Genomic DNA, 25,242 nt, shown 5'->3' with positions numbered 1-25,242 from the left:
CACAGGCAGCGATTTCTGACCTCTTCTTCTTGGAACTAAGTCTGGAACTGGTTGCGGCAGTGAAGAATGTGCGTGAGGTGCAAGCAGAGGCCAATGTCACTACTCGGCAAGACGTGTGCAAAGCAGTACCCGCTCCCTGAAGGTCAGCTTGAACGGTGGGCCGCAAGACATTCGACAGTCCTCAAGCGACCTTTAAGGCTCGATATGATGAAGTGTGGTCACCGTGCCATTCTTATCAACGGTCAGGGCTGTGCTCTATCAGATGTTCACTGTTTACTCACCCTGGACTCTGAGACGGCTGACACTTACCCCAGGCGCTTGAGTGAGACACAATCCCCGCGGTGATCATAAATCATGCCTTCAGGAGCTTACATTGCTACGACAGTTATCCTCCAAACCCCCTAAAGACCAAGGATATGCCCAGCCATAACCGTGCAGTTGTCAGACGGTCTGTCATCAGGCCATGACCAAACGGCTAGAAGTAAGACACGCCGCCGACCCCACCTGGTGCAATGGTGCTGTCGTCTCCCCTTCCGCTTCTGACGTTTTCGCGCTTCCAGCTATCTTCTTCCGGCCAATGTGGGTTGGGCGCCGTCTGGGACAAGCAAAACCGTTAGCGGCCTCTTACACATGTCAAAGCAAGCAGATAGTCGGTTTCAGCCACTTACAATGTAATCTCCGGACTTTGGATCCCTGACCACAGTCAGGGGACTCGAGTTCGCAATCGAAGCTCTGGGGTCATGGACCAGGTGAGGGTGCGGGATGTGCGATGGATGCGCAAGCATGTCGGAGAGACTGTGTTTACGCTCCTTGTGCTCTTCGTTGCGCACCTCCTCGGTGGTTCGTTTGTCGAAGGCACCCTCCTGGCGTAGCTGCATCTCCTCGCGAGCGAGCGGCCGAGCGTTGTGATGGCGAGATCCAGCAGTTTTGTTAATGTCGAGGTTTAGCTCTTGCATCACCTGTTCTCTACTCATGTCGGTTTTTGGGAGGATATTGTTAGGCTCGGTCGATGGCAGCAGAGGCTGCTTATCTGTGCTTGATGGAGCTGCCATGTCAAGGATTCGTCCGCCTTTGAGCTGTATGCGAGCTTTGGGGCAGAACACGGTCAATCGGTACCTCAGAATGGATGCTGTGCGAATCGGGGTCGACGGGACAGTGAAGAGGAAACAGCTATATACCTACTCTCATGTTCGGCTCAGCCAACCTGCTCCGTCGTGTTGCGCCATCCCTCCGATTTGGAGCTGGTCGCGCAACGCAATCGTCACGCCTGACGCCTCTTACCTGCAATCAATTAGATACCGTGCATGCCTATGCCGAGAGCTAAGCTTTCTGCAAGCTCTTGGGCCTATGCACAAGCAATGAACGCATGCTTAGCCTCCGACTCAGCTGCTGATTGAGCGAGAGGATGACACTATCATCATACTCCTCCAAATCGCCATCTTCCGTGGTGCCGACTTTCCGGAAGCGCGATATTTGGGATTCGTCCCAACTCACGACTGGGTCCGAAATCGTAGGCTGTGCCGCCCGCACACCGCGTGGCGCTACTTCGTTTGTCTACCATGCTGCAGTAGCGTTGTGATTGGACGCAGATATTGCACGTTTCGAACATGATGGCCCAGATTGCTTTGCTTGAACAAATCCAACTCCGTCATCACGCATGATCGGAGACTCGTCAGCAGCTTACATAGCAGGACTACCGGTGCCTAGCAAGCGAATCACCTGCACAGTCCAGATCCCCTGCAAAGGTGTGCTTGTGCGGTAGATAGTGGCAGTACGTGCCGATGAGTGCTGACGACGTGAATATTTGGGGTGGTCACGTACGCAGTGTCCACGGTTTTGGCAGATGCGATGGAGTCAAAGATCGTACACAATCTTCTTCTCCGCGAGCCTTGATAGTCGGACAAGACTTCGGACAGAAGGTACCGTGGCGCGCATGAGCGGAATAATTAGATCTTTACTGTCTTAAGGATAAGCATACAGTTCCATATCGTCCGTTGCTCGTCCGCGAGCCATAAAGATACTCGCTTTGAATCATACCAGTCGTAATTCATATCACGCGATAGCAGACCTGTTACCCTCACCCCCGTCCGGTTACCGATGCCCATCTCCATGCGTCCCAACATACGCCGAGCCCATTTCCACACATCGCTATGCACCATATGCAAGCCCCAGGCTACCGTGCCGATTATTACACCCCTTCCAGCACCAACAAAGGCACAGACTTGCTGGCGCCGTGAACCTCATTACGGATTCCAGTGATTTGAAGACAGATGCGAACCACACCTGACATCTTGTTGAGATTGTTCGCTACCCTTGCGACTGCGGTCCGCACCTTCGACTGTGTCGCCATTGACACTTGGTAGATTCGAGCTTTGCAAACTTTGTGTGTCAGCCGTCAGCGGAGGTGGCGTATTTGCTGCGGAGACGAAGCGACTGGAGAAAGGTGCTGTTTGCAGATTTGGAGGAAACGGATTGTAGGCATCACCGGGGAGACAGTTCCAGCGTGACGGGAAGCGGTGCATCTTTTTCTCGATCGACTGCACCTGCTTACCGCAGCCAGTCTTCTTCGCCTGATGCATCGCTGGGTGAAGCATCTCGAGAAAGTCGACAAAGTCTTGCTGGCAAAGCGTTTCTAGCAATCTCTCTGCGTCACAACGTCAGCACGCATCCCCAGTGAGAAGAGTAGCACGAGTGCACCTACGGACGACGTAGTTGCCATAGTTGTCTTTGACCAGACTAGCAACGTAACCATCGCCCTCTACTCGGTGCTGGTTCATGTCGGCCATCTTGTGAAGGACAGCATGCCGCCACCTGTCATCCGCTTGCTCGAGACACTTCTCTACTACATTGCTTGCGAATTTATGCTTGCTGTATGTCTCCAGCCCAACGAAGACGATCTGCAGCACTTGCTGCTTGGCGCACCCATTGTCCCGGCTGACAACATGCTGGACAACGTAGTTGCCGTACTGGTCGGTGATCATCCCCTTAATGCCCTCACCGGCAAAGATCTCGTCCAAAATCATGGCCTTTGATTGCATGTCACAGCGCTCAAGGCACCGCTGAATGACGCGGCACCCATATGGATGGATGCTTAGACTGACCACTTGACCGCGGAAAGCGTTGAGGATGAAGCCAATGTTCTGCGTCGGACATCGCTCGATGGCCTTCTGGATGACATGGTTGCCGTTCTGATCTTTGACGCATTTCAGAACATGGTTTTCCAGCTCCCTTACAAGCACAGCCTGAACGTCGATGAGCACATGGTCGAGCGCTTTCTGTACCACACGGCAGCCATACATCTGCATGCTCAAAGTGAGCACCTGTCCTTGCATCTTACCGGCCAGGATCGTCTTGTGTCGCAGATCACCGTGCTCGAAGAACTTCTGAATGACATAGTTGCCGAAAACGTCCGTCATTAAGGGAATCGCATTCGGTTCGATTTCGGCGAAGACACGCTCCTTCTCATCAGAGTCGGCCAGCTCGAGCTTGGTCTGAATGAAGCGTGACCCATGTTGATCACAGGCGAACTCCGCAATGTGTCCGTATATATCGTCCAGTTCCCAGCGTCTGCTCTTAGTGTTCGACTTGAACTCGAATAGAAGAATACTCTGTACATTGTCGCTTACGGGTAGCCCAGTATGCGGATCGACCTGTACACTGTGAGGCGGCACATATGGCATGTATGATACACATGGCGCCATCTGCATGCCGTTCAAGGCGTCATACGAATGACAGGTCAAAGCTTGCGAAGTCTGCATGCTTGTGTTGTGCACGTGGGGAATCTGAGCATCGCTGAATGAGCGCAGATCCGCCGAGTTGGGCATCCGCCCGCTGGCATGCCTTGTACCTCCATTGAGATATGATGGATATACATATGGCGCGCTACCGTTCCCAGACACGTTGGAGGGGCTGGGCTGCGTTGTTCGCGGAACGAAAGGTTGCACACGGCCAAGGTCGAGTCCAGCAGAAAGCTGACCGTCCGGATTGGCGAAAGGCGGTCCTCCATTGCCCACCGGCACACGAGTGTTGAGATCGTGTTTCGGGTATGTGGTCTGGGGGCCGTCACTGCTCCGGACTTGGTTCGCGCAATCGGTCTTCACGACAAGTCCACTCCGGTATCTGGCGAACATGGTTGGTTCAGCACCTCCATTGACGGATCGTGGTAAGCTTGGAGTATTGTAGGGCCATGATGGTTCATGCAAAGTTGAATAGTCGAAGCTCTGGTCGTAATCGTCTCCGAGCTGGCTTACAAAACCCTGGAGAGCGCGGTTTTTCTGCGGTGGTAGGAGTGACGTGCCTATTCTTGTCGAGGTAGCAGCACAGAAAGAATAGTTGGGCTCGTTGAACACAGGTGGGCCGCTAGCTTGCCATCGAGGGCCCCCAAATGGCTTCGTCCAGATCGACTCTCCACCGAGTGGCGGGAATCCTATATGGCTGACCAGACGCTGCTCGGTGGGCGAGGGCGTCGCGGAAGCCTTGTACGAAGTGATCGAGTCCTTCTTCGGTGGTCTGCTTGCGGTCTCGCGTTGTTTGGTGTATACAGTCATCGGCGAACTGTAGTACATGTCGGTGGAGGTGTTGGCTGTGGAGGTCTGCAAATTAGGCGGCTGCTGATACGTTGCCGTGGCGTTCATACTAAGCTTCAGCGGCTTCGGCTGGAACTTGAAGTTTGTGGATGTTGAGGGGAACGGTTGGGAGACAGCGTTAATGCTGGAAGTCCTTGGCTGAGCTACACTCTCGCCGAAGGCGATTTGTGAGTGCGAGCGACCCGTACCGCTCTCAGCCAGGCGACCATGCACATCCAGAGGCAGCGAATCTTTCACCAGGCTTACTGAACCCTTCTTGACCTCGTTGTCCTCCGATTGCGCCGTGGTTGGTCGTCGCGAAGCCTCACTTGCCTCTGAAATGTCCCTTGACGCTTGTCCGGAGCCTAATCTTCTCAATGAGCCATTCGACGAACTCCCTGTACTCCAGATGCTTTGCTCCCATGGTGCGCTGATGGCAGACAACATGACGTCGGGGTCCGCGCAGTAGGCTCCTTGTGCTAGGCCCGAAGACGGTTGGGCTTGAATTCGCCCTGCGCAGCGTGGCAGGCCAAGTGTGAATATACAATGACTGATTGCTCACTATGCAATTGTGTGTTTGTCGAGTCTAACTGTGTTATGTAACAGTCGAAAGGTCGCTAGCTGAGCCGTGGCAGTCGTCACGCGACGCGGTCTACAGGATGACAAGGTCAGGGCTCGATTTAAAGGTCACGAGCGTGAAGAGTGAAGGCGTTAGGGAAGCTAGAGTTGAGAGCTCTGTCAGCATCGCACGCGTGACGGAGACGAGGCGGTCGAGCGTTCTTTGTGCGATTGAGCCTCTGAGCGCTGGGCCTTGAATGTACGTACTGGTGCATGAGTAGAGTTTCCGATGAAGATTACGGAATTACGCAGTTGGGTCCCAGAACAGCAATATATCGCCCAGATCCAGGCTACAAACCAAGGAGGGCACCGAAGGTATGTAATGTAACCAGATAATGTGCAAAGCAGGCGGTAGCGGGCGCCCTCTCCTGCAGCCAGCAAACCCCTTCCGCAGATCTACTGAGGCTGTCAGGGCATTGAGCGTCTTGTGCTGGGCAGCGCGTAAGCTGTATCGCGCGCCAGGAGTGCAGGACAGAGGCGCTCATTCAGGTACCCATCTAGGTGTGCCTGTTTGTTTGACGCAAGGGAGGGGTCCTACGGTTTTTGCGGAGGAATGCAACAATGTTGTGCGATGTGCAGTATCGCCAAAGCATGAGAGAAGAGAAGGAAGGCTGTAGAGGACACGTGAGAAAGGAAACAAGCTGAGAGGAAAAGGCATGATACACGTAGGAAAAGGCGAGCGCGATAATGCGACAGCTAGGGAGCCTGAATGGTTTCCACGGATGGATTGGAGCAGACGCAAGAGGGTCCAGCCATGAGCGCCTCTAGCGGCGGCACCGAAACGGCGCCCGTGCTCGCCGTCCAGGCTGCCGGTTCATAGCCCGGCGACCAAGCCTAACCTTCTCTCGTCAGCCTTTCCTATTCGTCTACCCTATTCGAGGAGACTAATGTATAAAGGCCCGAGTCAGCAAGCTACATCCCAAGCTCACTCACGCATGGTGCCATCGCCCAGGCTTCGAATTTTGCTCCCACGTTTGCTCCAAGTGGCACGCAGTGATGCCACATCACAAAGAACGAGCTTGACCGCTGTTTCCGCCTTGCGGAGCTAAAGCAGCTTGTCTACGATCATGGCGATGACAATAACTGCTTCGCCGTCCATTGATAAGCATGCGATCCGAACGCCTTTCCGCAAGCTTGAAGCCTGATTTCTCATTCCAGTATCGCGTATGTCGTGCAGCAGCGTACAAGGTGGACTCTGTCGGCTGCTCCCATCGAGCATTGACTCGCATCGGGTTCCTGCAAATCATTTGTGCGGCATGAGCGTGGCGCTTTGGCGTTCATACTGTTACTGGGTACAACCATAGTGCTAAATATGTCTGTCTTCGCAATGCTCTGACCCGTCGGGAAGTGAAGATGGCGCACAGCACGACCGAGGCGGATTACGAGTGTTTGCTATCAAGTGTTTAAGCGCCAAACCTCCCAACGGTTGCCCGCGAGTCTGCTGCAACCAGCCGACGTTCTTGCAAGTCCGTGGCTGCTCGTCTAAAATGCGACTGAGGAGTGCGTCACGGTAATTGCCTGTGGAGAGCATTCTGGGCAACCATACCGCTGGTTGTGAACGTGGGTGAACGGTACGTGTACAGATATACTGTCAACATGCGCGCGCCCGTCAGCTTAAGGAGATTGTGTCCGACCGGCCATGCCAGTACTTTGCAGGCGGGAAGCGTATCGAAGGGTTGCCGTCCTACTCATGAGTCCACGGAGCACCAGGAGTGAGAAGTGCTCGGTCGTTATAGAAGTGAAAGCGTGCTTGCCTTGTACGGCAATGCGGGACCATCTCTCCCGTCGGTCGTCGACATGATTCATCCTGAGTGTACATCTCGGTAGCTGGGGTTGATGTGATTTCGAGTGACTTGATTGGTGTCTGTGGCATGGCCGACTGCCGTAGATGTGACTCAATTGAAACTGTCCACAAAAAGCTAGCCTCAGGCACCACTCTGACGTCCAACTGCGCCTTCAAAAGGTTCGTGTAGGTCGTGTGCCCTTTCTATCGCACAATTTCATTGTTTAGAAAGCAAGTAGCCGGATCGCCCTAGCACTGCAACATCACAATTGAAGGATTTAGGAGGTGCGACCTGTCCAGTTACAAGCTTAGCCAATCCACAGTCATGGCGGTTAGAGCAAGCTTCGAAAACAGCAACGAGTAGGTCTGCGCGAACGCTTAATGGGCATATGAGCGCTCTCTAACATCTAAGCAGAGTTGGCGTCTTCTCGACACTCACCAACTCGTATGCGCTCGTTGCAATTGGCGCGTCAGAGAACTTCTACAGCGTATTCGAAGCCGAGTTACAAGACGTCATCCCCATATGTCACTGCACAATCGCAGGCACCCGCATCATCGGACGTCTTACCGCAGGCAATCGGAAAGGTTTGTTGGTACCTACAACAACGACAGACCAGGAACTACAACACCTGCGCAATTCCATACCAGACGAAGTCAAGATTCAGCGGATTGAAGAGCGGCTGTCAGCACTGGGCAACGTGATATGCTCGAATGACCACGTAGCACTTGTCCATCCGGATCTGGAGCGAGAGACCGAAGAGATCATCGCCGATGTACTCGGCGTCGAAGTATTCCGGCAGACGATTGCGGACAACGTGTTGACTGGCAGCTACATGTCGCTTTCCAATCAGGGCGGCATAGTGCACCCGAAGACGTCAATACAAGACCAAGACGAGCTGTCGAGTCTGCTGCAAGTGCCTCTCGTCGCAGGCAGCGTCAACAGAGGCAGCCCGGTCGTGGGCGCTGGCATGGTCGTGAATGACTGGATGGCGGTTACCGGGCTGGATACCACCGCAACCGAGCTGAGCGTGATCGAGTCAGTTTTCAAGCTCGGCGAGGGCATGGCTTCAGGTGCGATCAACACTACGAATCGCGAGACGATGGTCGAGTCGTTCTACTGAGGATGGATGCATGTGTATGCATTATTCGCAATTGCTGCGATGTACAGGAAAACCTGCACTTAGCGAGGCGTTGGTCGAGCGCACTGTCATGGATCATGAATCATGCCTTGGAGCCCGTGTGATGATCATCCATTGGACCACAGCATGCTGTCATATGCACATACTCGTGAACTAGTTGAACGCAAGTGGCCATCACGCCACGCATACATTTCTGCCTTGCATACGTCTCTGCCTCGCATCAACCATCCCCCACACGATGTCATGAACGCCGATAGCAGCAGCAGCAGCCAAACGCTCGTCAATGGGAATCGTGCATGGAATACGCTCGTCAATAATCCAGCAAAACAGGAAAGTAGTGCATAATCCACCCTGCTGAACATGATCGCACCCGGTAGGCGGCTTCCGTGCTTCATCACGCACATAGCAGGCGCATGCTCAGCGCAGCACTCGCGCTGGAGTGGCTTCGCACGCTCAGTCCGCATCTTCGCCGTCGGCGTCGTCTTTCTCGTCGTTGATGGAAGCGCCAGCCTTCTGAGCGGCCTTCTTCCATTGCTCACATTCGGCCCACGCTCGCTGACATTCGGCCTTCAGTTTGTCGCAGCTTGAGCTCAGCTCGGCAATGGCTTGTTCTGTCAGCAACTTCTCGAGCGTCCACTTCTCAATGTTTTGCGTTTCATTTTCTTTGAGCTGTGTGATGAATTGTACGGCACGTGCGAGGATGCTGCCTTTGTTCTTTTCGCATCCAGGTACAATCTTCGCAAGCTCGTTGATACCTTCATTGATAGTTTCTCGGCGCCGCCGCTCGACTGCACCACGTGTTAGCATTCACATATCCCAGGTTGAACGTGGACATGGAATAGCGCAATTTACCTTCTTTGTGGTTGTCTCTCCGCACCTTGTGCCACTCATCGGAACCGACAGCTGGTTTTGGAGTGGCCGGAGTGGCAGAAGTGGGCGGTATTGATGGCGAGGTGTCACCATTATTCGGAAGTGCATCGTGCGATCGGTCTTTCGGAGTCTGCATGTCGAAGTCGCCGAAGCTGGCTGTTCGCTGAGGCCGGTGTTGCGCCGCGTTGTTCGGGTCCGCCGACGAACTGCCTTGTCTGTCTGCGGGCGCTTCTGCGCTCTGCTGTTGCATGAAAGTCTGCTCTGTCGTTTGCGGGATGGTCATGTTGCGGTATTGTGCCATAGCGGCAGCGGCAGTATCGCTGGCGCTTTGTACTTGGCCCTCCGCGCCATGTGATGAATGCTGCACGTGCTCAGGGTCCTCGTCTTCGTCGTGATCGTCCTCGTCCTCGCCAGTTGGATCGCGGTTGGTTTGCGCAAGCATGCTACTGAAGTCAAGACCTGCATCTGTACTTTCCATTCCGATACTTGCATGCAAGTAGCCTTGGTCGAAGTCGTGATGCATCCCAGGAGCAGGGCGAAGATCAGGAATGTCGTTTCCTTCCCGCTTCCTCTTGGTCGCCATCGCAGCCATAGCGGAGCTAATTCGCTCCCGGATTCTAGTGACTGCTAGGAATGGGACACGAACTCGTACAGGCTTATGCGACTAACGACTCGTCCAGTTTTGACGTCTCGAGTCCATTCAATAACATGCTATACTCAATCTATACACTCTGTCAGCTGCTTTGGTCTCATAAAATCTGCCCACTTCATGGCAGGGCGCCAGCATGTGCTTGAACGACGCCAACAACCACGTGGAATCACGTTTTGATGTTGTCGCCGGACCGTAAGGACCGCGGGACCGAAGCCAACGACATCGGTGGCAAGACGGCCGGGTTATCTGTAACGATAACCTCCAGCAGCCAGCGACGACGCGATTGCGCTCAGATAGAGCGCGCGTGCATTTTTTGAGCGCCGATCCTGCGCGCAGCGCATTGCTGGCATATCGTGCTGGATATGGTAGAAACGGCAATGAGATGGTGGCTTACATTGTTACGGCTTGGTCCCCTCTTCGAACAGCGCGCGCTCACGTGTTGATACAGGAAGTCACCTGAGAGACGATAGCGGGCGGGACTTCTCAAGAAAGGCGGCTGAAGCCGGCGAGTGTCGATCAAAGCCTCGGCACTGTGCGCGAGAGTTGAGGACACGAATTGACCGTTTGGAGAACGATTGCCGCGAAGTACCAACGATCATACACAACGACGGTATGGACGATGACAAGGTGTACAACCTGTGGCAGTGGTAGGTAGGTAACAAGACAAGAGGTCACGCGGAGCTTTGCATGTGACCGTGACCACGGCACCTTCGGGCATTCCCGATTGGGCGCAGAGGTGAACACGTGCACCACTCGGTAGACGGTGGGATGGAGTGCGAGCTTCAGCTCCCTCTCGACTGCAGCTCTGCCTGCTCAAACGTGATCCCCAGGCAGACTGGCGTAGGAATCATGGAGCCATAAGCACGATGTGCCTGCCGTTTGCGGAACAACTCTGACTGCCAAGAGGCCGGAGAAAGAAGCCTGCACCTGGAAGCTCTCGTCTGTGCGTCTCTTGGTAGTGAGTGCACGTAAATAATCCGGTAGAACTGAATCCTCTTCTCGTGAAGGAAGGGAAAAGGAGCATGAAGTTCTTGCAAAACTCCCGTAGCTAGAGAGTCGCCGCAGCTTCCTTGGTAGGGCGGTCGGGCAAGCTCAATCAGGCTCACCATCGGGTAGACATTTAGCAACACCACGCGAGAAAATAGGACTACAGCTTGTGCAGCCTGCAATAGCGTTCGCAATCGTAGTTTTTCGTATTGTGCGGCCATCATTGCTCACAGTTGCTGGTGTCAGTCTAGCGATTGGGAACGGCAGCATTGTGTTTAATGCGTGAAGGAACTAGAGTATTACGCTTGGACCAGCAAAGTCGAGCCGAGGCCCAGAGCGCGTCTTTCGATCGCGTCTTCCAAAATCACATCTAGCAAATCAGTATGGCAAAGTCTTGGAGTGGCGTTATTCTCGCAGACAACAGCAGTACCTCACATCGTAAGTGACCTCGCCTCGGGGAGGGAAAGAATAATAATGCTGAGGATTTAGTCGTCACCTTGTCCGCCCAGCACAACCCAACCACATGGCTTGGAGAGCGGAGTGCCCTGCGCTTCCTCGCAATTGTTGACGTCCATCTGATCCCACTCCATCTATTTACCGGCGTTCAGTACAGTGTCGCCACTGAAGACGCAGAAACTGCGCAATGGTTTCGCAGCTGTTTATTGACTCCGCAGTATGAAGGGTCTGCCACAAGTCCACCATGGTGGGAATCTGGTCGCCCGGACTCACCCACAGGGATCCTGGTCGGTGTCGAGACGAGCCAGGAAGTGGAACCGAATCAAGGCGCGAGCGTTACCGAGCTACTTTTCTACGCATCACGGACCGTGCCAGTAACGGCGCCACCACCTTCGCCGCCTTCGTCTCCTTGTGCACTAGTGACTGGCGCCGTACGGACTGCTGAGGGCACCTTCGGAGTCTATGCGCTTGCACTATCTTCAGACCTCGACGTGACGACAGCAGGGCCTACCCCACCAAGCTCTCCACGGTCGGAGGCACCAGAGATCGAGGCAGTATTCCTGCCTCAGCGCAAGCTTGGTCTCGCCGAAGTCATCCACGAGCCACCGGTCCGGAAGCGCAGGAATGTCAGTGATGCATTCGACGAAGCAGCAGAACGACGCAAAAAGGCGCGTCGAAAGGGCGGAGAAGGTGTCGCGGCCGCAGCGGCCGTCCAGGCTGAAAGCGACATGCCGTCTTTGAAGCATCGTCGAACAATCAGTGGCACGACAAGCCAGTCCGTACCTTTGCAAACGAGACCATTGTCGAGATCACCAAGCGTAGCGTCTTCGAGACCCATCACAGCCCGCGCGCCTTCCGAGGCGCCCAAGCGATCCGCACTATCACGCGTGCAAAGCATCTCGGTTGCGGGCGAAAACAATTCCATTGAGGACCAGAATAAAGAGCTTGTCTCTCGCATCGTTATGGCAGGCATGCGCCTTTACGGACTGTCGCGATCTAAGGATCGCAAACCGCGGACCACTATGTCTGAACCGGGTTACGCTGCTGTTGCGTCTGGACAGCTGAAGGAGGAGACGGCACCAGAAGAAGAATACAAGCTGGTATATCATCAGGTGTTCAAAGGCACCTGCTTCGCATTTCGCCGTCGCTTGGCTGTCAATTTGCTGCAATTGCACGCTGAAGCCGTTCAGGACATCGTGGACAGATTGCTTGGCCTCTATTGCAACGATCCTCTTACTGATGGGCTGCCCTCCGTGGCAGACGAGTTCACCCCCGGAGGCGGAAGAGTGCTTCAACGTTCTCAAACTAGCTTGGTTCATAGTGCCACGTCGCAAGAGCGATAACCTGCCAACACACTCGACTTCATCGCTCGTCTCGTGACCTACGGCGCTGGTAAGGCGAACGTGACCTCGTCCGACTGCGTAGGCGCCTGCGCTCAGACTTCGTGTCACGATCTCGAGAATGGGAGCCAGCTCGTCGGTAGTACCGTCGTTCGTAACCGTCTCTTCGATGGTCTCTGCTGCGTGATCTGTACCGCCTGCCGACATTCGAATGATCATCCTGGTAATGGCGATGCTTTCGGTTGCGGTCTCTGTCTCTAGACGTCGTCCGTGACCTCCGTCGCCTCCTACTCTTACTCTTGTGGTCAGCGTCACCATCATAACCTCGCGTGGGCTCTCGGCTTCTGTGTCTTCGGCGTCGTCTCGAAGCTGGCAACCTCGATCTGTCCTCCACCTCCTCGGTTTCGTCCGCCAATGCCTCCTTCACCGCTTGATTAACCTTTCCCATTTGTGTATTCGTCGGCCCGAGTGGCTCCAAGTTTGCATTGCCTTCAAGTCCTCCCCTATCCAGCGGCGGCAGGCCCATAGCCTTCCTCATCGCATCCTCCTCGGCCTCCTTCACCCGCCTCCGCTCCTCCTTCATCTGCTCACGCTCCTTCTCTGCCCTTTGCTCCGGTGTCAAGTCCGCATCGGAAGCTTTCGCATACCAGTTCAGATCTCGATTCTTTTGCCAACGGCCGACTGGGGCCATGAGCGAGTGGCCTAGATAGTTCTCGCGGTGCTGGGACGTTTTCACGGAGTCCCAGCTGAAGTTCACGCCGCCACGCGAGCCTTCTTTACGGACAGTCTGGAGGAGGTCCATCTTGGCACTCTGTCTATTTCTGCCTTGGTAATGAGGTACCTTCCCAAACGAGGGTACGGATTCATGTTGTCAAGCAATAGATACATGCATCCTGACTCGTGATTTAATGGTTGCGGGGTGCATGTGGCTGAAAGCTTAGTTCGGACTTTTTGGAGCGAGTGGACTGAGAGTGAATCGCTACGTGGCCGCAGCATTGCACGTAGCCGGCAGCAATGGGGCAATAAACGGCTCGAACACATTGGATTGTTTAGGATGCTGTTGAACCAGTGGAGTGCTGGTCTGCTGCTGGCGACCTTCGCAGCAGCGCAAGATACATCGGTCTTCACTCAAGCCAGCAACGATTCTCTGCTATGGGGCCCCTACAAGCCCAATCTGTATTTCGGAGTTCGCCCTCGACTTCCAAAATCGTTAGCGACTGGCCTGCTATGGTCGCGAGTTGAGGACTTTAGCAGTGTCCAGCACAATGTCCGACATACGTGCGAGCAACATGAAGGCATGGCCGGATATGGCTGGGATGCGTACAACCCTCGAACCGGCGGCGTGCAGACGGTGCGTGACAGAGGCAATGGGATCGACATTGAGACCAGCTTTGTCAAGTTCGACGATGGTAAAGGTGGCTGGGGCGCGAGGATCAAGGGTGCGCCAAGGGAAGACGCTGAGCCATTGTCTGGCAGCCAGGGAGGACCGCAGACGCTGAAGACGGCAGTTTGGTTTACCATCAGTATGGAGGGACTTGGCCTGGTGGAGCCTGAGGGGACCGAAGAGGCTGAGGAGCTTGGATACGAGGGCGATGTCGTCTTTAGCGGTCAATCGACCGATTTGGGCGAGTTCAAGCTGACCGTCACTGAGCCCACGACTAACTCGCATCCTCTGTCTAACCACCCATCGTATCCAAGCAAGCCGCTCGACCACACATTTGTGCAGTCCATGCAAGTCCCAGACGATGCATTGTGGCAAGGAAAAGGTACGTTGTGCCTGCGGAAGCCTGCATTCATCTTAGGCTGAGATGCTGATTCTGACCAAGCCTTCTTCCAACAGCCATAATTTTCAGTTCCATGAAGACAACCATCGATGGCTACGTCGAGGAGTATACGCAAGATGACATGCCACCACCGTGGCAGACCTATACGATTCCAAACCGACCTGGAGCCGGCAATATGCACGTAGTGCAGAAAGTCTTCGAGGGTGCTTTTGAGTTCGACGTAACTTACCAGCCATCTACTGCGGAGACTTTGATGACTTCCTCTGACCTCACCAAAGCCATCACAAGTGTTGTTGGTGCGTTCGACAAGAAATACCGTTCTGTGCTTGCGCCGAAAAGTCCGTACACATCCTCCGACTACCTACGCTTCAGCAAAAGTTTGTTCTCTAATCTTATTGGTGGCATCGGCTATTTCTATGGTGATCAACTGATCGACCGCTCGTACGATCCGGCATACGAAGAGGAGAACGAAGGCTTCTATCATGACACTGCTGAAGCCCGTGGCTTGAACCGCCAGGCGCTTGAGGGCCCGTATGAACTGTTCACCTCGATTCCTTCCCGTCCTTTCTTCCCGAGAGGCTTCCTATGGGATGAAGGGTTCCACCTCCTACCAATCATAGACTGGGATCCGGAACTGGTTATGCAGGTCGTGTCGAGTTGGTTTGGTACAATGGACGAAGATGGCTGGATAGCGCGAGAGCAGATCCTGGGCGCCGAAGCGCGCAGCAAAGTACCGGTCGATTTTCAGGTGCAGTATCCGCACTACGCAAATCCTCCTACGCTCTTCATGGTGCTTGAAGCCTTGCTTGACAAGTTTGCCACTTCAAGCGATGCCTCCGGGTCCACTCAGCAAGTTTTGGCCGACGGCGATAAGATACTCAAAGCATGGCTGAAGGAGATGTACCCGCTCTTGCAGCGGCACTTTCAATGGTACCGTCGCACGCAATGGGGCGACCTCAAGTCATATGATCGTCCTGCTTTTAGTTCAAAGGAGGCGTACCGCTGGCGCGGCCGCTCCGTGCAGCACGTCCTTACCTCTGGCCTCGATGACTACCCACGCCCGCAGCCTCCGCATCCTGGTGAACTACACACTGACCTCATGAGCTGGATGGGCCTAATGGCGCACTCGCTCCAGCGTGTCGCGGCCTACATCTCCGAAACTGAAGACGCAGCGAAGTACGCCAAGATTCATGAGGCCATCAGTAAGAATGTAGATGACCTGCACTGGTCTGAGAACGAGAAGACGTACTGCGATGCGACGATTGACGAATATGAGGAGAATGTGCTTGTGTGCCACAAGGGCTACATTTCCATCTTCCCATTCATGACCGGTCTCGTCGGACCAGAGAGTAAGCACTTGCGCGATGTTCTGGACCTCATCGCCGACAGAGAGGAGCTTTGGAGTGAGCACGGCATCCGCAGTCTGAGCCGCAAGGACGAGCATTACGGTACGGAGGAAAATTACTGGCGCAGTCCGGTTTGGATGAATATGAACTATCTCATCGTCTCGCAGCTTTACGTAAGTCACACCTCTGCGGCTAGTCCTACGTCGTTCAAAAAGCCATACTAACCACTTCGCAGATTACCGCTACGCACGCTGGGCCCCACCAGGGGCAAGCGTCACGGATGTACACTCAACTCCGGAAGAACCTTATTGAGACCGTCTACAACTCATGGCGTGACACTGGCTTCGCTTGGGAGCAGTACAACCCGGAGACAGGAGCTGGGCAGCGGACGCAGCATTTCACGGGGTGGACGAGTCTGGTGGTGAAGATTATGGCAATGCCGGAGAAGGCAGAGGTGGAAACTGAAAGTGCGGATGCGGAGAAGGTGCAGAGCAAAGAGCGAGATGAGCTGTAGAGTAAGTGCTCGGGCAGTGTACATCGGAAATGCCCAAAGAATAGAGTATAAAGAGGACACAGCTTTGCGATCAGAAAGGTGACGAGGCGAACCCGGAAAGCGGTCAATGTCTCTTTCCAGGCGGGCCTTGAGACCGTGGCAAGACATGTGCAAAATCATTCCCAAGCTCTCTCTAAATTGACAAGCTATCACGGACCCATGGAGTCCTTAGGACCCCCATAATTCTGAGTGTTGAGCTACAAAAAGGCTTCCCATTACCACTGTCAAGTTGACAAGCTGTCAGTGGATCGATAGGACTTTGCGAGCACACTGTCCTTTTGGGGCGGCATCTGTACGGGAGGGAGGTTCATCCTTCGTCACTGAAGAGCAACAGCTCCCACACCGTACAGTCCTCCCAGTTCTTCTATGACTGCTGAGTGTTCATGTCGACACTATAAAGTTGCGCGTGTACACCAGAAACTTCGGGTTAGAACAGGGTTGAGATGACCCAATCCACTCGCATGGACACAGTGCGCTTGCTATTGCCCTTCACTATCGGTAGGTCACGCATTGATCATCCCCAGTATCCCGTCGCTTACAGCCGAATCTGTTCATCTACTTTTGCTGGTGTCCAAGTTGGGTTACTGGAAAGGAAATGATCATTCATGCTATGCTCACTAAGTCTGAGCTATCAACCAGCGACATCACGCAAGCGAGCAGCAAGCAGTAGCAGCAGCGAGTTAAGTACAAAATCAACAATATCAGTCCAAGATACCCACACCGTGCCCCAAGGCGTACCGAATCGTCAAATCCATGATTACTTTTAGCCCTTTGTTTTGTCCCGCTTCATGGCCTGCGGTTCCAATCGTACAAACAGTGCTTGCCCAGTCCCATTCGCTCGCTGCTCACGTCGCCTGCTCGCTCGCTGTGAAATGTGCTCATGCTGTCTATATCATATCAGAACGCTGCCAGAAAGGGTATATTCCAACGAGGGTATCAGTCATGACAAACGCTTGCATCTAACGGAAGAACAATGCTGCAGTCCGCTTTAGGCTGCAGCAGTGATAAGCTCGGCCGGCGCACCGTTGGCCTTGTTCAAGAGCTCGTAGGGAGGACGTTTGACAATGCCACCAGTAACCGGCAGAACTGTCCCCATGCCAGTGAGGTAGGAATCGACATCGCGGGCAGCCATGCGGCCCTCGTTAATGCCCCACACGATGAGCGACTGTCCGCGGCGGCAGTCACCAGCAGCGAAGACGCCGTCAACGTTGGTGTTGTACTTGCCCGGTGGGGTCTTGATGTTCTTGCGGGCATCCTTCTCGATCTGTCCACCCATGACCTTGTCCTCCGGTCCCAAGAATCCCATGGAGAGCAGGACAAGGTCGGCCGGGAAGAACTCTTCGGTGCCCTCCAGCTTCTTCATATCCCAGCCACCAGTTGCAGATTTAGTCCACTCGACGCGAATGGTATTAATACCCTTCACATTGCCTTCGCCGTCATCGACGAAATCGGTGGACATAACGCAGTACTCACGCGGGTCACGGCCCATGTGCGTCTTGACCTCCGTATGACCATAGTCGACACGGTAGATGCGCGGCCACTGCGGCCACGGGTTGTCGCGCGCACGTTCTGGCGGCGGCTGCGGCAGCAACTCAAAGTTGATGACTGACTTGGCGCCGTGTCGGACAGACGTACCAATGCAGTCGTTACCAGTATCACCGCCACCGATGACCACAACGTGCTTGTCTTTCGCAGAGATGTAGGAACCGTCCTCGAGCTGGGAGTCCAGCAGGGATTTGGTATTCTTATGCAAGAACTCCATCGCGAAGTGAACGCCAGCCAAGTTGCGGTTCGGGATAGGTAGGTCACGAGCTACTGTGGCGCCCGTGGCAATGACGACGGCGTCATGGGCTTCCCGGAGCGACTCAAGAGTAGTCTCGCCCTCGCCCACAAAGGTGCCAGGTTGGAACTTGACACCCTCGTCTGCCATAAAGTTGACACGCCGCTGTACGACGTTCTTGTCCAGCTTCATGTTCGGGATGCCGTACATAAGCAGACCACCGATACGGTCAGAGCGCTCATAGACTGTAACCTCGTGGCCAACGCGGTTGAGCTGATCGGCGCAAGCAAGACCAGCAGGGCCCGAGCCGATAACGGCAACCTTCTTGCCACTGCGCCATGAAGGTGGACTCGGCACCATCCAGCCCATCTCAAAGCCACGGTCGATGATCGCGCACTCAATGGACTTGATGCCAACCGGATCCTCATTGATGCCAAGCACGCAAGCACCTTCGCAAGGAGCTGGGCAGACGCGGCCGGTAAACTCTGGGAAGTTGTTAGTCATCAGCAGCCGGTTGAGCGCATCCTGCCATTGATTTTGGAACACCAATTCATTCCATTTCGGGATGATGTTGCTGATCGGGCAGCCAGTGTCCGACTGGCAGAAGGGCACACCACAATCCATGCATCGAGCGGTCTGGTACTTGAGTTCGTCTTCATTGAGCCGGGTAGACAGCTCCTGCCAATCTCGCGTCCGTGTCTTTGCGCTGCGGTACTTCTCTGCGCGACGCTGGTACTTCATGAAGCCTTTCGTCTTGTCGAGAACAAGCTGGGATCGCTTCTTCTCGGCTTGACCATCCTGGACGCTTTCTTCAATATCCATTAGCTCGTTCTTCTTCGCCTCCTTGGCCTCTTCATTCGCTTGTTTGTTCCTTGACTCTTGGTGCAGCTCGCGTACAGCGTTGCCAGGTAAGATTGGCAGCGGGTACTGGTTCTTCTTCGCTTCTGCTTCTTTAGCGGCCTGCTCCATCATGACTCTCTTGTAGTCCGTAGGCAGCACCTTTACGAAGCGTGCAAGTGCTCTTTGGAAGTCCAGCAGCACCCGTGCGGCAAGCTCAGACCCGGTGTAGTGATGGTGATCCTCAACCAGGCCGCGGACGTAGGCTATTTCTTGTGGATCTTCCAGGCCTGACAGCTCAACCATCTCCTGGTTGACCTTGCTCTCGAAGTCTTGATGGATGTCGAGAACATAAGCGATACCGCCCGACATACCAGCAGCGAAGTTGCGGCCAGTGCTGCCAAGGATCACCACGCGACCACCGGTCATGTACTCGCAGCCATGGTCACCAACGCCTTCGACAACGGCAGTTGCGCCAGAGTTGCGGACGGCGAAACGCTCTGCAGCTACACCGCGGAAGAAGCATGTGCCGCTTGTTGCACCGTACAAGCAGACATTGCCGATAATAATATTCTCCTCCGCTTTGTACACCGCAGATCGTGGCGGGTAGATAATCAGGCGACCACCTGACAGCATCTTTCCGACGTAGTCATTCGCATCGCCCTCCAGCTCAAGCGTGACGCCGGGCGCAAGCATAGCACCGAACGACTGACCAGCTGAGCCTCTTATATATGCGTGGATGGTGTCCTGAGGCAGGCCTTTCTCGCCGTAGCGCTTGCTGATCTGGTATGACAGCGTCGCACCGAGTGCGCGGTCAGTGTTGACGATGTCGCATTCAATACGGCAAGGAAGCCCCTTCTCCAGCGCGACCTCGGACTCTGCGATCAGCTTGTTGTCAAGTCGGACGTGCAGCCTGTGATCCTGCTTGCGGACGTTGTACGTAGCGACACCCGAGCGGAGCGTATGCGCCGGCGTAAGGATCAGCGAGAGGTCGATGTTCTCCGTCTTCGCACTGCGGAGATCTTCCCGGACCTTCAACACCTCGGTATGGCCAACCATCTCGTTGACCGTGCGGAAGCCAAGCTTCGACATGATCGCACGTAGCTCGTTCGCTATATAATAGAAGAAGTTGATGACATGCTCCGGTGTCCCCTTGAACTTCTTTCGGAGCTCCGGATCTTGGGTGGCGATGCCAACAGGGCAAGTGTTTAGATGGCATTTGCTGTACCTGATGTTAGCATAAAGGCCGCCACTTTCAACAAAGCAACACTTACCGCATCATAATGCAACCCATGGCAATCAGAGGCGTGGTAGCAAACCCAAATTCTTCTGCGCCGAGCAAGCAGCCGATGGCAACATCGCGACCCGTTCGCAGCTGACCGTCAGTCTGCACCACGACACGACCACGGAGATCGTTTAGCACAAGAGTTTGATGTGTCTCTGCTAAGCCAAGCTCCCACGGCAGACCAGCGTACTTGATGCCCGTCCATCGCGAAGCACCTGTACCGCCGTCGTGACCGGAGATGAGGATGTGATCTGCTTTTGCTTTAGCGACACCGGACGCAACGATACCGACACCAGTCTCGGATACTAGCTTCACGGAAATGCGGGCCCGTGGGTTAGAGCACTTGAGGTCGTAAATGAGTTGCTTCAAGTCCTCGATGGAGTAAATGTCGTGGTGTGGTGGGGGCGAAATAAGACCGACACCAGGTGTGGAGTGTCTAGTCCGCGCAATGGGCTCCGACACCTTATGGCCTGGGAGCTCACCACCTTCTCCAGGCTTAGCACCTTGAGCCATCTTGATCTGAAGCTCATCGGAATCTGCAAGGTAGTTGGACGTGACGCCAAAACGACCTGAAGCGATCTGCTTGATGGCCGAGCGCATAGTGTCGCCGTTCTCCATGGGCAAGCTTCGCTCTGGATCCTCACCGCCTTCTCCAGTGTTCGACTTGCCGCCTAATCTGTTCATTGCAACAGCAAGCGTGGAGTGAGACTCCATGGAGATCGAGCCGTACGACATGGCACCGGTAACGAACCTGCGAACTATGTCGGTCCAAGGCTCAACCTGCTCAATCGGGATCGGATTGCAGGTGTCGAAGTCAAAGTCCAGCAGGCCGCGTAACGTGCAGTTCTTGATCTGCTCGTACTCCGACTTGGAGTAGGCCTCGTACGACTTGTCGTTCTTTGTACGGACAGCATCCTGAATATTCGCTATGGACACAGGATCGTTGACATGTGCTTCTCCGCCATCGCGCCAATGGTACTCGCCGGTCTCCGGAAGGCCTGGAATCTCCTGGATATGACGACTGGGGAAGCCTTTCTCGTGAAGCGCGAACGCATCTTGTGCGATGAGGTCAAACGTCATACCTCTAATGCGTGTAGCCGTGCCCGTGAAGCAGCGATCAACGACGCTGTCATCTACACCGAGCGCCTCGAAGATCTGAGCGCCCTTGTACGATTGAAGGGTGGAGATACCCATCTTGCTCATGACCTTCAAGATCCCTCCATCGCACGAATGCTTGTAGTTACCGATCAGTTCGTCCGTGCTGAGCTTCTTCCGGATCAAGCCTTCGCGGTTCAGCTTCAGAATGCACTCCATCGCCAGATACGGGCAGATTGCATCAGCGCCGTACCCGACTAGAACACACATATGGTGTACCTCGCGAGCTTCGGCAGTCTCGACGACAAGCGCCGCCTTCGCACGCCATCGATTCCGAACCAGATGGTGATGTATCATACCCGTCGCAAGTAATGTTGACACAGCAATTCTGTCAGCGGACATCTTGCGGTCTGAGAGAACAAGGATGCTGTCGTCGCGCTCGATAGCCTCCGTCGCGGCTTCACAGATCCGGTCAAGCGCATCAATGTAGCCAGGAATGCCTTCTGACTTCGGGAATGTGATGTCGATGGTAGCGACCTTCCAGTCAGGGTGCAGATCCGTGATGTGCATCAGCGCATTGAACTCTTCGACAGACAGCATGGGTGAAGGGAGGTATAGCCGGTGACACTGCTCCTTATTCATCTCGAGCAGGTTACCTTGCGGACCCACGTAAGACCCAAGCGACATGACGACGGCTTCTCGGATAGGATCAATCGGCGGATTTGTCACCTGAGCGAACAACTGACGGAAGTACTCATAGAGCAGGCGCGGCTGGCTGGCAAGGCAGGCAAGTGGTGCATCGTTACCCATCGAACCCAGCGCCTCTTTCGAGTCAGCAGCCATTGGCGCAAGAAGCAGGGAGACCTGCTCGAGAGAGTAGCCGTAGGCCTTCAGTCTCGGATCTTCTTGAACAGTAGAGGAAGTAGGAGTGTGTGCAAGGTCCACGCCCTTTTCCGACAATTTGCGGTAAATCTTGGTCATGTCAAGCAACTGCGACTCGAGCCAGCCCCTGAAATCTTTTCTGTTCGCAACCGTCTGCTTCAGCTCGCTGTCGTCAATGATACGGCCGGCGACAGTGTCGACCAGGAGCATGCGGCCGGGTTGCAATCTGCCCTTCTGAACGACTGTGGTAGGATCAATATTGATCGTGCCGACCTCAGAAGCGCAAACGATACGATCATCGTCCAGAACATAATATCTGCAAGGCCGTAGACCATTGCGATCAAGATTGGCACCGCAGTACCTGCCGTCGGAGAATGTGAACAGCGCAGGACCATCCCAAGGCTCCATCATACAAGCAGCCCACTCGTAGAATGCTTGCTTGGCAGGATCCACTTGCGTGTTGCCCTCCCAGGCCTCCGGAACCATGAGCATAACGGCTTCAGGCAGAGACAGCGCCCCGTTGATGGTGAGCAGTTCCAGCACGTTATCGAACGCGGCAGAATCAGAGCCGCCATCTTCGATGATGGGATAAAGTGACTCAAGCGCGTCGCCGAAGATTTCGGACTTGAGCACGCCTTCTCTTGCACGCATCCAGTTCTTGTTGCCTCGCAGAGTATTGATCTCGCCGTTGTGTGCTGCCCATCGCAGCGGCTGTGCTCTGTCCCATGATGGGAAGGTATTGGTCGAGAAGCGAGAGTGCACCAGCGCGAAGTGAGCCTCGTAATTGACGTTGACGAGGTCGAAATAGTAGTCGTAAACCTGGACTGGCGATAGCTGGCCCTTGTAAACGATGTTCTTGTTACTCAGGGAGCAAAGGTAGAACCAGTTATGAAGACCGATCGCATGGGTGGCGCGCTTTCGCAATATGTACAACTGGCGCTCGAAGTTCTGCTCATCGTAATTATCTTCGAAGTCGGGCCTTGGCTCTTTGCCATCGCCGTATGCCTGCTTGAGCACAACGACTGGCTGGAGAATGATCGGCTCTCGAGACTTAGCCGCAGGGCCGAGAAGGCTGCTATCTCTTGGCACCTCTCGCCACCCAAGCACTCGCAAGTCCAGCTCGTCTGCAAGGCCTTCAAATTGGTCCAGGGTATCCTTCAGAGTCTCCTCTTCCGGCTTGAAGAAGAGGTTGCCCACGGCGTACTTGCCAAGTGGCGGCAACACGACGCCTTGCTCAACCTGGAAATTCTTTACGAAAAATCTGTGCGGTATGGAGGTCATGACACCAGCGCCGTCGCCATCTCGTGCATCAGAGCCGACCGCACCCCTATGGGTCATGTTACACAAGAGACTCCGTGCTGCACGTGGTCAGCGGCATATTCGATGATGTCGGACTTGATGGTATACGCACCATCGGTGACAATCTTATGGCTCGGCTTGCCCTTGATGTGGGCAGCGAAACCAACACCGCAAGCATCCTTCTCGAGGGAAGGGTCGTACAGACCCTGCTTCAATGGCAGGGCACCCGCCCACGACTGGTTCTCGGGTGTGTTCTGGTATGGGTATACGGTATAGGTGCCATCTTCGACGTCGTCAATCTCCTCGACGCGGCGCTCGGTTACATCGTCGGCGAAGGAGACTCGACCCATTCTATCGGCACGATGCCGAGTAGGATGAGTGGTGCTTGACTGCAGCCTTGGTGGAAGTTCGAGATGTGTGGCGAGAGAGTTATAGCTCAACGGTCACCAGAAATGTTCGCCGATGGCTGTGGGAGAGCAACAGTCAGCCAGGCTAATGAGTATAGTGAAGTGTGAGAGTTTGGTTTGGAAGTCGAGGCGCAAAAACTCCAGCTTGAGCACGAGCGCGGAGATGGCGACTCAGTGGCAGCAGATCTTGCTCGATTGGTTGGCACGTCCCGCCGTTCACGCGGTAGAGATTTGCAGCTGCGGAGCTCCACCGCTGGCTGAAACACGATCAACGACGAGCGATGATGTCGTCGAGCTGCAGGAATGCAGGCGTGAGGGAAAAGAAAGCGAATGGCCGTCTTATCGGCGCGATACCGCCCAGTCAAATTTCGTGGGGTTGAGCTCGAGTCCGCGTGGAGTTCGCCTTCACGTGCACATGTGGAACCGGGTGCGAGAAACACTTACCAAGACAGCAATAAATGAACGACGGCAAAGCGGTTTGACGGCTGTGTGTGCCTGATCGTCTGCGGAGTCGTCCGTCGGAGGAGGTGGTTGGTGAAGAAGAAGACGGCTGCGGAGGCAAGATTTATTATTCTTTCGCCCTTGGCCTCAGTGGAGATTCTCTAGCGTCAACTCCACCACCGGCTGTTCTCGCCTGTACGATACATAGAACGGTCACCTGGTTGTCGGGTGATCTCAACAAGGCTTGCATTCGTCCACGGTAACTACCACGGTGGCCAGCTTGGGGCGAGGCGCACAAACCTGCAAATTGCATCTGAACAGAGTGTTGACACCCTGCTGCAACTACAGAAGCTTCAATGGTCGAACTCTACGTGCGACAGATTGCAGACCGCGGCAGTAATGTCGACACAGTGATATACGTCGAGGCAGATTCGAAGGCACTACACGCACCTTCGAAGCCTTCTAGCTTTTCCTTTGCGTCCATTCCACGTACATACCCCGGGGATGCGGCTCAAGAAGATGCTGATTTCTCGACAGAGTTTCGATAAATTCTGAGCAGACCCTCCTGCTTCCCCAGCCCTGACATGTGCGCTACGCACTTAGCCTCACAGCTTCCCTCGCCGCTAATGTCCTTTGGACTCCACAATATGCATGCCGATCGTACTCTGATTCGCCCATCTCAGTTTCTGACGTTTCGCCGCAGTACCCGCTCAGTTTTGCCGCGAGATTGCCGTGCAGCTATGCAGAGCTTGTTGCCGGCTCGACCATTCATGAAGCGTGCGCATACCGGCGTGTTGGTGCATGCGTGGCGTAATTTGCAGCTGTCATCTTGCTTGTTGTTGCCTTATCGTGCACTTGTGAGACGTGGGTGTATATGAGCGCAAGCCGCGCAAATTTGTCTACAAAAGGGGCGTTGGTTGCCTGAACCTCACCGAGTTGAAGACCGCACAAGGTGCCGTGCGCTTCACGTTCTGCATCCGCAAGGTACTTGGGTGGAAATTGTACGGTCTACGAAGAATTCATGTCCCTCGACACCACTACTGGCCATTATCAACGTGGCCACTGGCACCGTCAGCGACTAAAGCTCTAGTCACACACCAAGTGAAGACTTTGAAAAGAGGAG

General features: G+C 54.6%; 10 protein-coding genes across 10 annotated transcripts; 4 read left to right on the top strand and 6 right to left on the bottom strand.

Annotated features, from left to right (window-relative positions):
- Positions 1 to 410: 410 nt before the first annotated feature.
- Positions 411 to 1,302, bottom strand: BAUCODRAFT_475611 (uncharacterized protein). The gene is made up of 3 exons (XM_007678336.1): positions 1,179 to 1,302; positions 669 to 1,087; positions 411 to 595 (listed from the first exon to the last, which is right to left on the bottom strand). Exons 1-3 carry the CDS (start codon positions 1,186 to 1,188, stop codon positions 476 to 478), a joined length of 549 nt encoding a protein of 182 aa, XP_007676526.1. The 5' UTR covers positions 1,189 to 1,302; the 3' UTR covers positions 411 to 475.
- Positions 1,303 to 2,612: 1,310 nt separating this feature from the next.
- On the bottom strand, positions 2,613 to 3,680 carry BAUCODRAFT_108119 (uncharacterized protein; the record flags this gene model as incomplete). Its single annotated transcript, XM_007678335.1, has 1 exon — positions 2,613 to 3,680. One exon carries the CDS (start codon positions 3,678 to 3,680, stop codon positions 2,658 to 2,660), a length of 1,023 nt encoding a protein of 340 aa, XP_007676525.1. The 3' UTR covers positions 2,613 to 2,657.
- Positions 3,681 to 7,291: 3,611 nt separating this feature from the next.
- On the top strand, positions 7,292 to 8,087 carry BAUCODRAFT_148064 (uncharacterized protein; the record flags this gene model as incomplete). Its single annotated transcript, XM_007678334.1, has 2 exons — positions 7,292 to 7,326; positions 7,382 to 8,087. 2 exons carry the CDS (start codon positions 7,292 to 7,294, stop codon positions 8,085 to 8,087), a joined length of 741 nt encoding a protein of 246 aa, XP_007676524.1.
- Positions 8,088 to 8,558: 471 nt separating this feature from the next.
- BAUCODRAFT_69437 (uncharacterized protein) lies at positions 8,559 to 9,111 on the bottom strand (the record flags this gene model as incomplete). The annotated part of the gene is made up of 2 exons (XM_007678059.1): positions 8,559 to 8,893; positions 8,958 to 9,111. 2 exons carry the CDS (start codon positions 9,109 to 9,111, stop codon positions 8,559 to 8,561), a joined length of 489 nt encoding a protein of 162 aa, XP_007676249.1.
- A 1,298-nt stretch (positions 9,112 to 10,409) lies between these two features.
- Positions 10,410 to 10,835, bottom strand: BAUCODRAFT_122457 (uncharacterized protein; the record flags this gene model as incomplete). The annotated part of the gene is made up of 1 exon (XM_007678333.1): positions 10,410 to 10,835. One exon carries the CDS (start codon positions 10,833 to 10,835, stop codon positions 10,410 to 10,412), a length of 426 nt encoding a protein of 141 aa, XP_007676523.1.
- Positions 10,836 to 10,997: 162 nt separating this feature from the next.
- BAUCODRAFT_24225 (uncharacterized protein) lies at positions 10,998 to 12,413 on the top strand (the record flags this gene model as incomplete). Its single annotated transcript, XM_007677802.1, has 2 exons — positions 10,998 to 11,052; positions 11,104 to 12,413. 2 exons carry the CDS (start codon positions 10,998 to 11,000, stop codon positions 12,411 to 12,413), a joined length of 1,365 nt encoding a protein of 454 aa, XP_007675992.1.
- A 19-nt stretch (positions 12,414 to 12,432) lies between these two features.
- On the bottom strand, positions 12,433 to 13,212 carry BAUCODRAFT_122454 (uncharacterized protein; the record flags this gene model as incomplete). The annotated part of the gene is made up of 1 exon (XM_007678332.1): positions 12,433 to 13,212. The coding sequence occupies one exon, from the start codon at positions 13,210 to 13,212 to the stop codon at positions 12,433 to 12,435; it is 780 nt and encodes a 259-aa protein (XP_007676522.1).
- Positions 13,213 to 13,278: 66 nt separating this feature from the next.
- BAUCODRAFT_156617 (glycoside hydrolase family 63 protein) lies at positions 13,279 to 16,294 on the top strand. The gene is made up of 3 exons (XM_007678331.1): positions 13,279 to 14,176; positions 14,251 to 15,713; positions 15,776 to 16,294. Exons 1-3 carry the CDS (start codon positions 13,465 to 13,467, stop codon positions 16,052 to 16,054), a joined length of 2,454 nt encoding a protein of 817 aa, XP_007676521.1. The 5' UTR covers positions 13,279 to 13,464; the 3' UTR covers positions 16,055 to 16,294.
- A 774-nt stretch (positions 16,295 to 17,068) lies between these two features.
- Positions 17,069 to 23,840, bottom strand: BAUCODRAFT_475239 (uncharacterized protein). The gene is made up of 3 exons (XM_007678330.1): positions 23,384 to 23,840; positions 19,985 to 23,330; positions 17,069 to 19,932 (listed from the first exon to the last, which is right to left on the bottom strand). The coding sequence occupies exons 1-3, from the start codon at positions 23,619 to 23,621 to the stop codon at positions 17,082 to 17,084; spliced, it is 6,435 nt and encodes a 2,144-aa protein (XP_007676520.1). The 5' UTR covers positions 23,622 to 23,840; the 3' UTR covers positions 17,069 to 17,081.
- A 363-nt stretch (positions 23,841 to 24,203) lies between these two features.
- On the top strand, positions 24,204 to 25,051 carry BAUCODRAFT_475270 (uncharacterized protein). Its single transcript, XM_007678329.1, has one exon. The coding sequence runs from the start codon at positions 24,476 to 24,478 to the stop codon at positions 24,665 to 24,667; it is 192 nt and encodes a 63-aa protein (XP_007676519.1). The 5' UTR covers positions 24,204 to 24,475; the 3' UTR covers positions 24,668 to 25,051.
- Positions 25,052 to 25,242: the final 191 nt, after the last annotated feature.

The sequence above is a fragment of the Baudoinia panamericana genome, assembly GCF_000338955.1.
Source record: "Baudoinia panamericana UAMH 10762 unplaced genomic scaffold BAUCOscaffold_6, whole genome shotgun sequence".
Classification (NCBI taxonomy): Eukaryota; Fungi; Ascomycota; class Dothideomycetes; order Mycosphaerellales; family Teratosphaeriaceae; genus Baudoinia; species Baudoinia panamericana.
The sequence above is the reverse complement of the archived record's forward strand: the minus strand, read 5'-3'. Positions and strand labels throughout refer to the sequence as shown.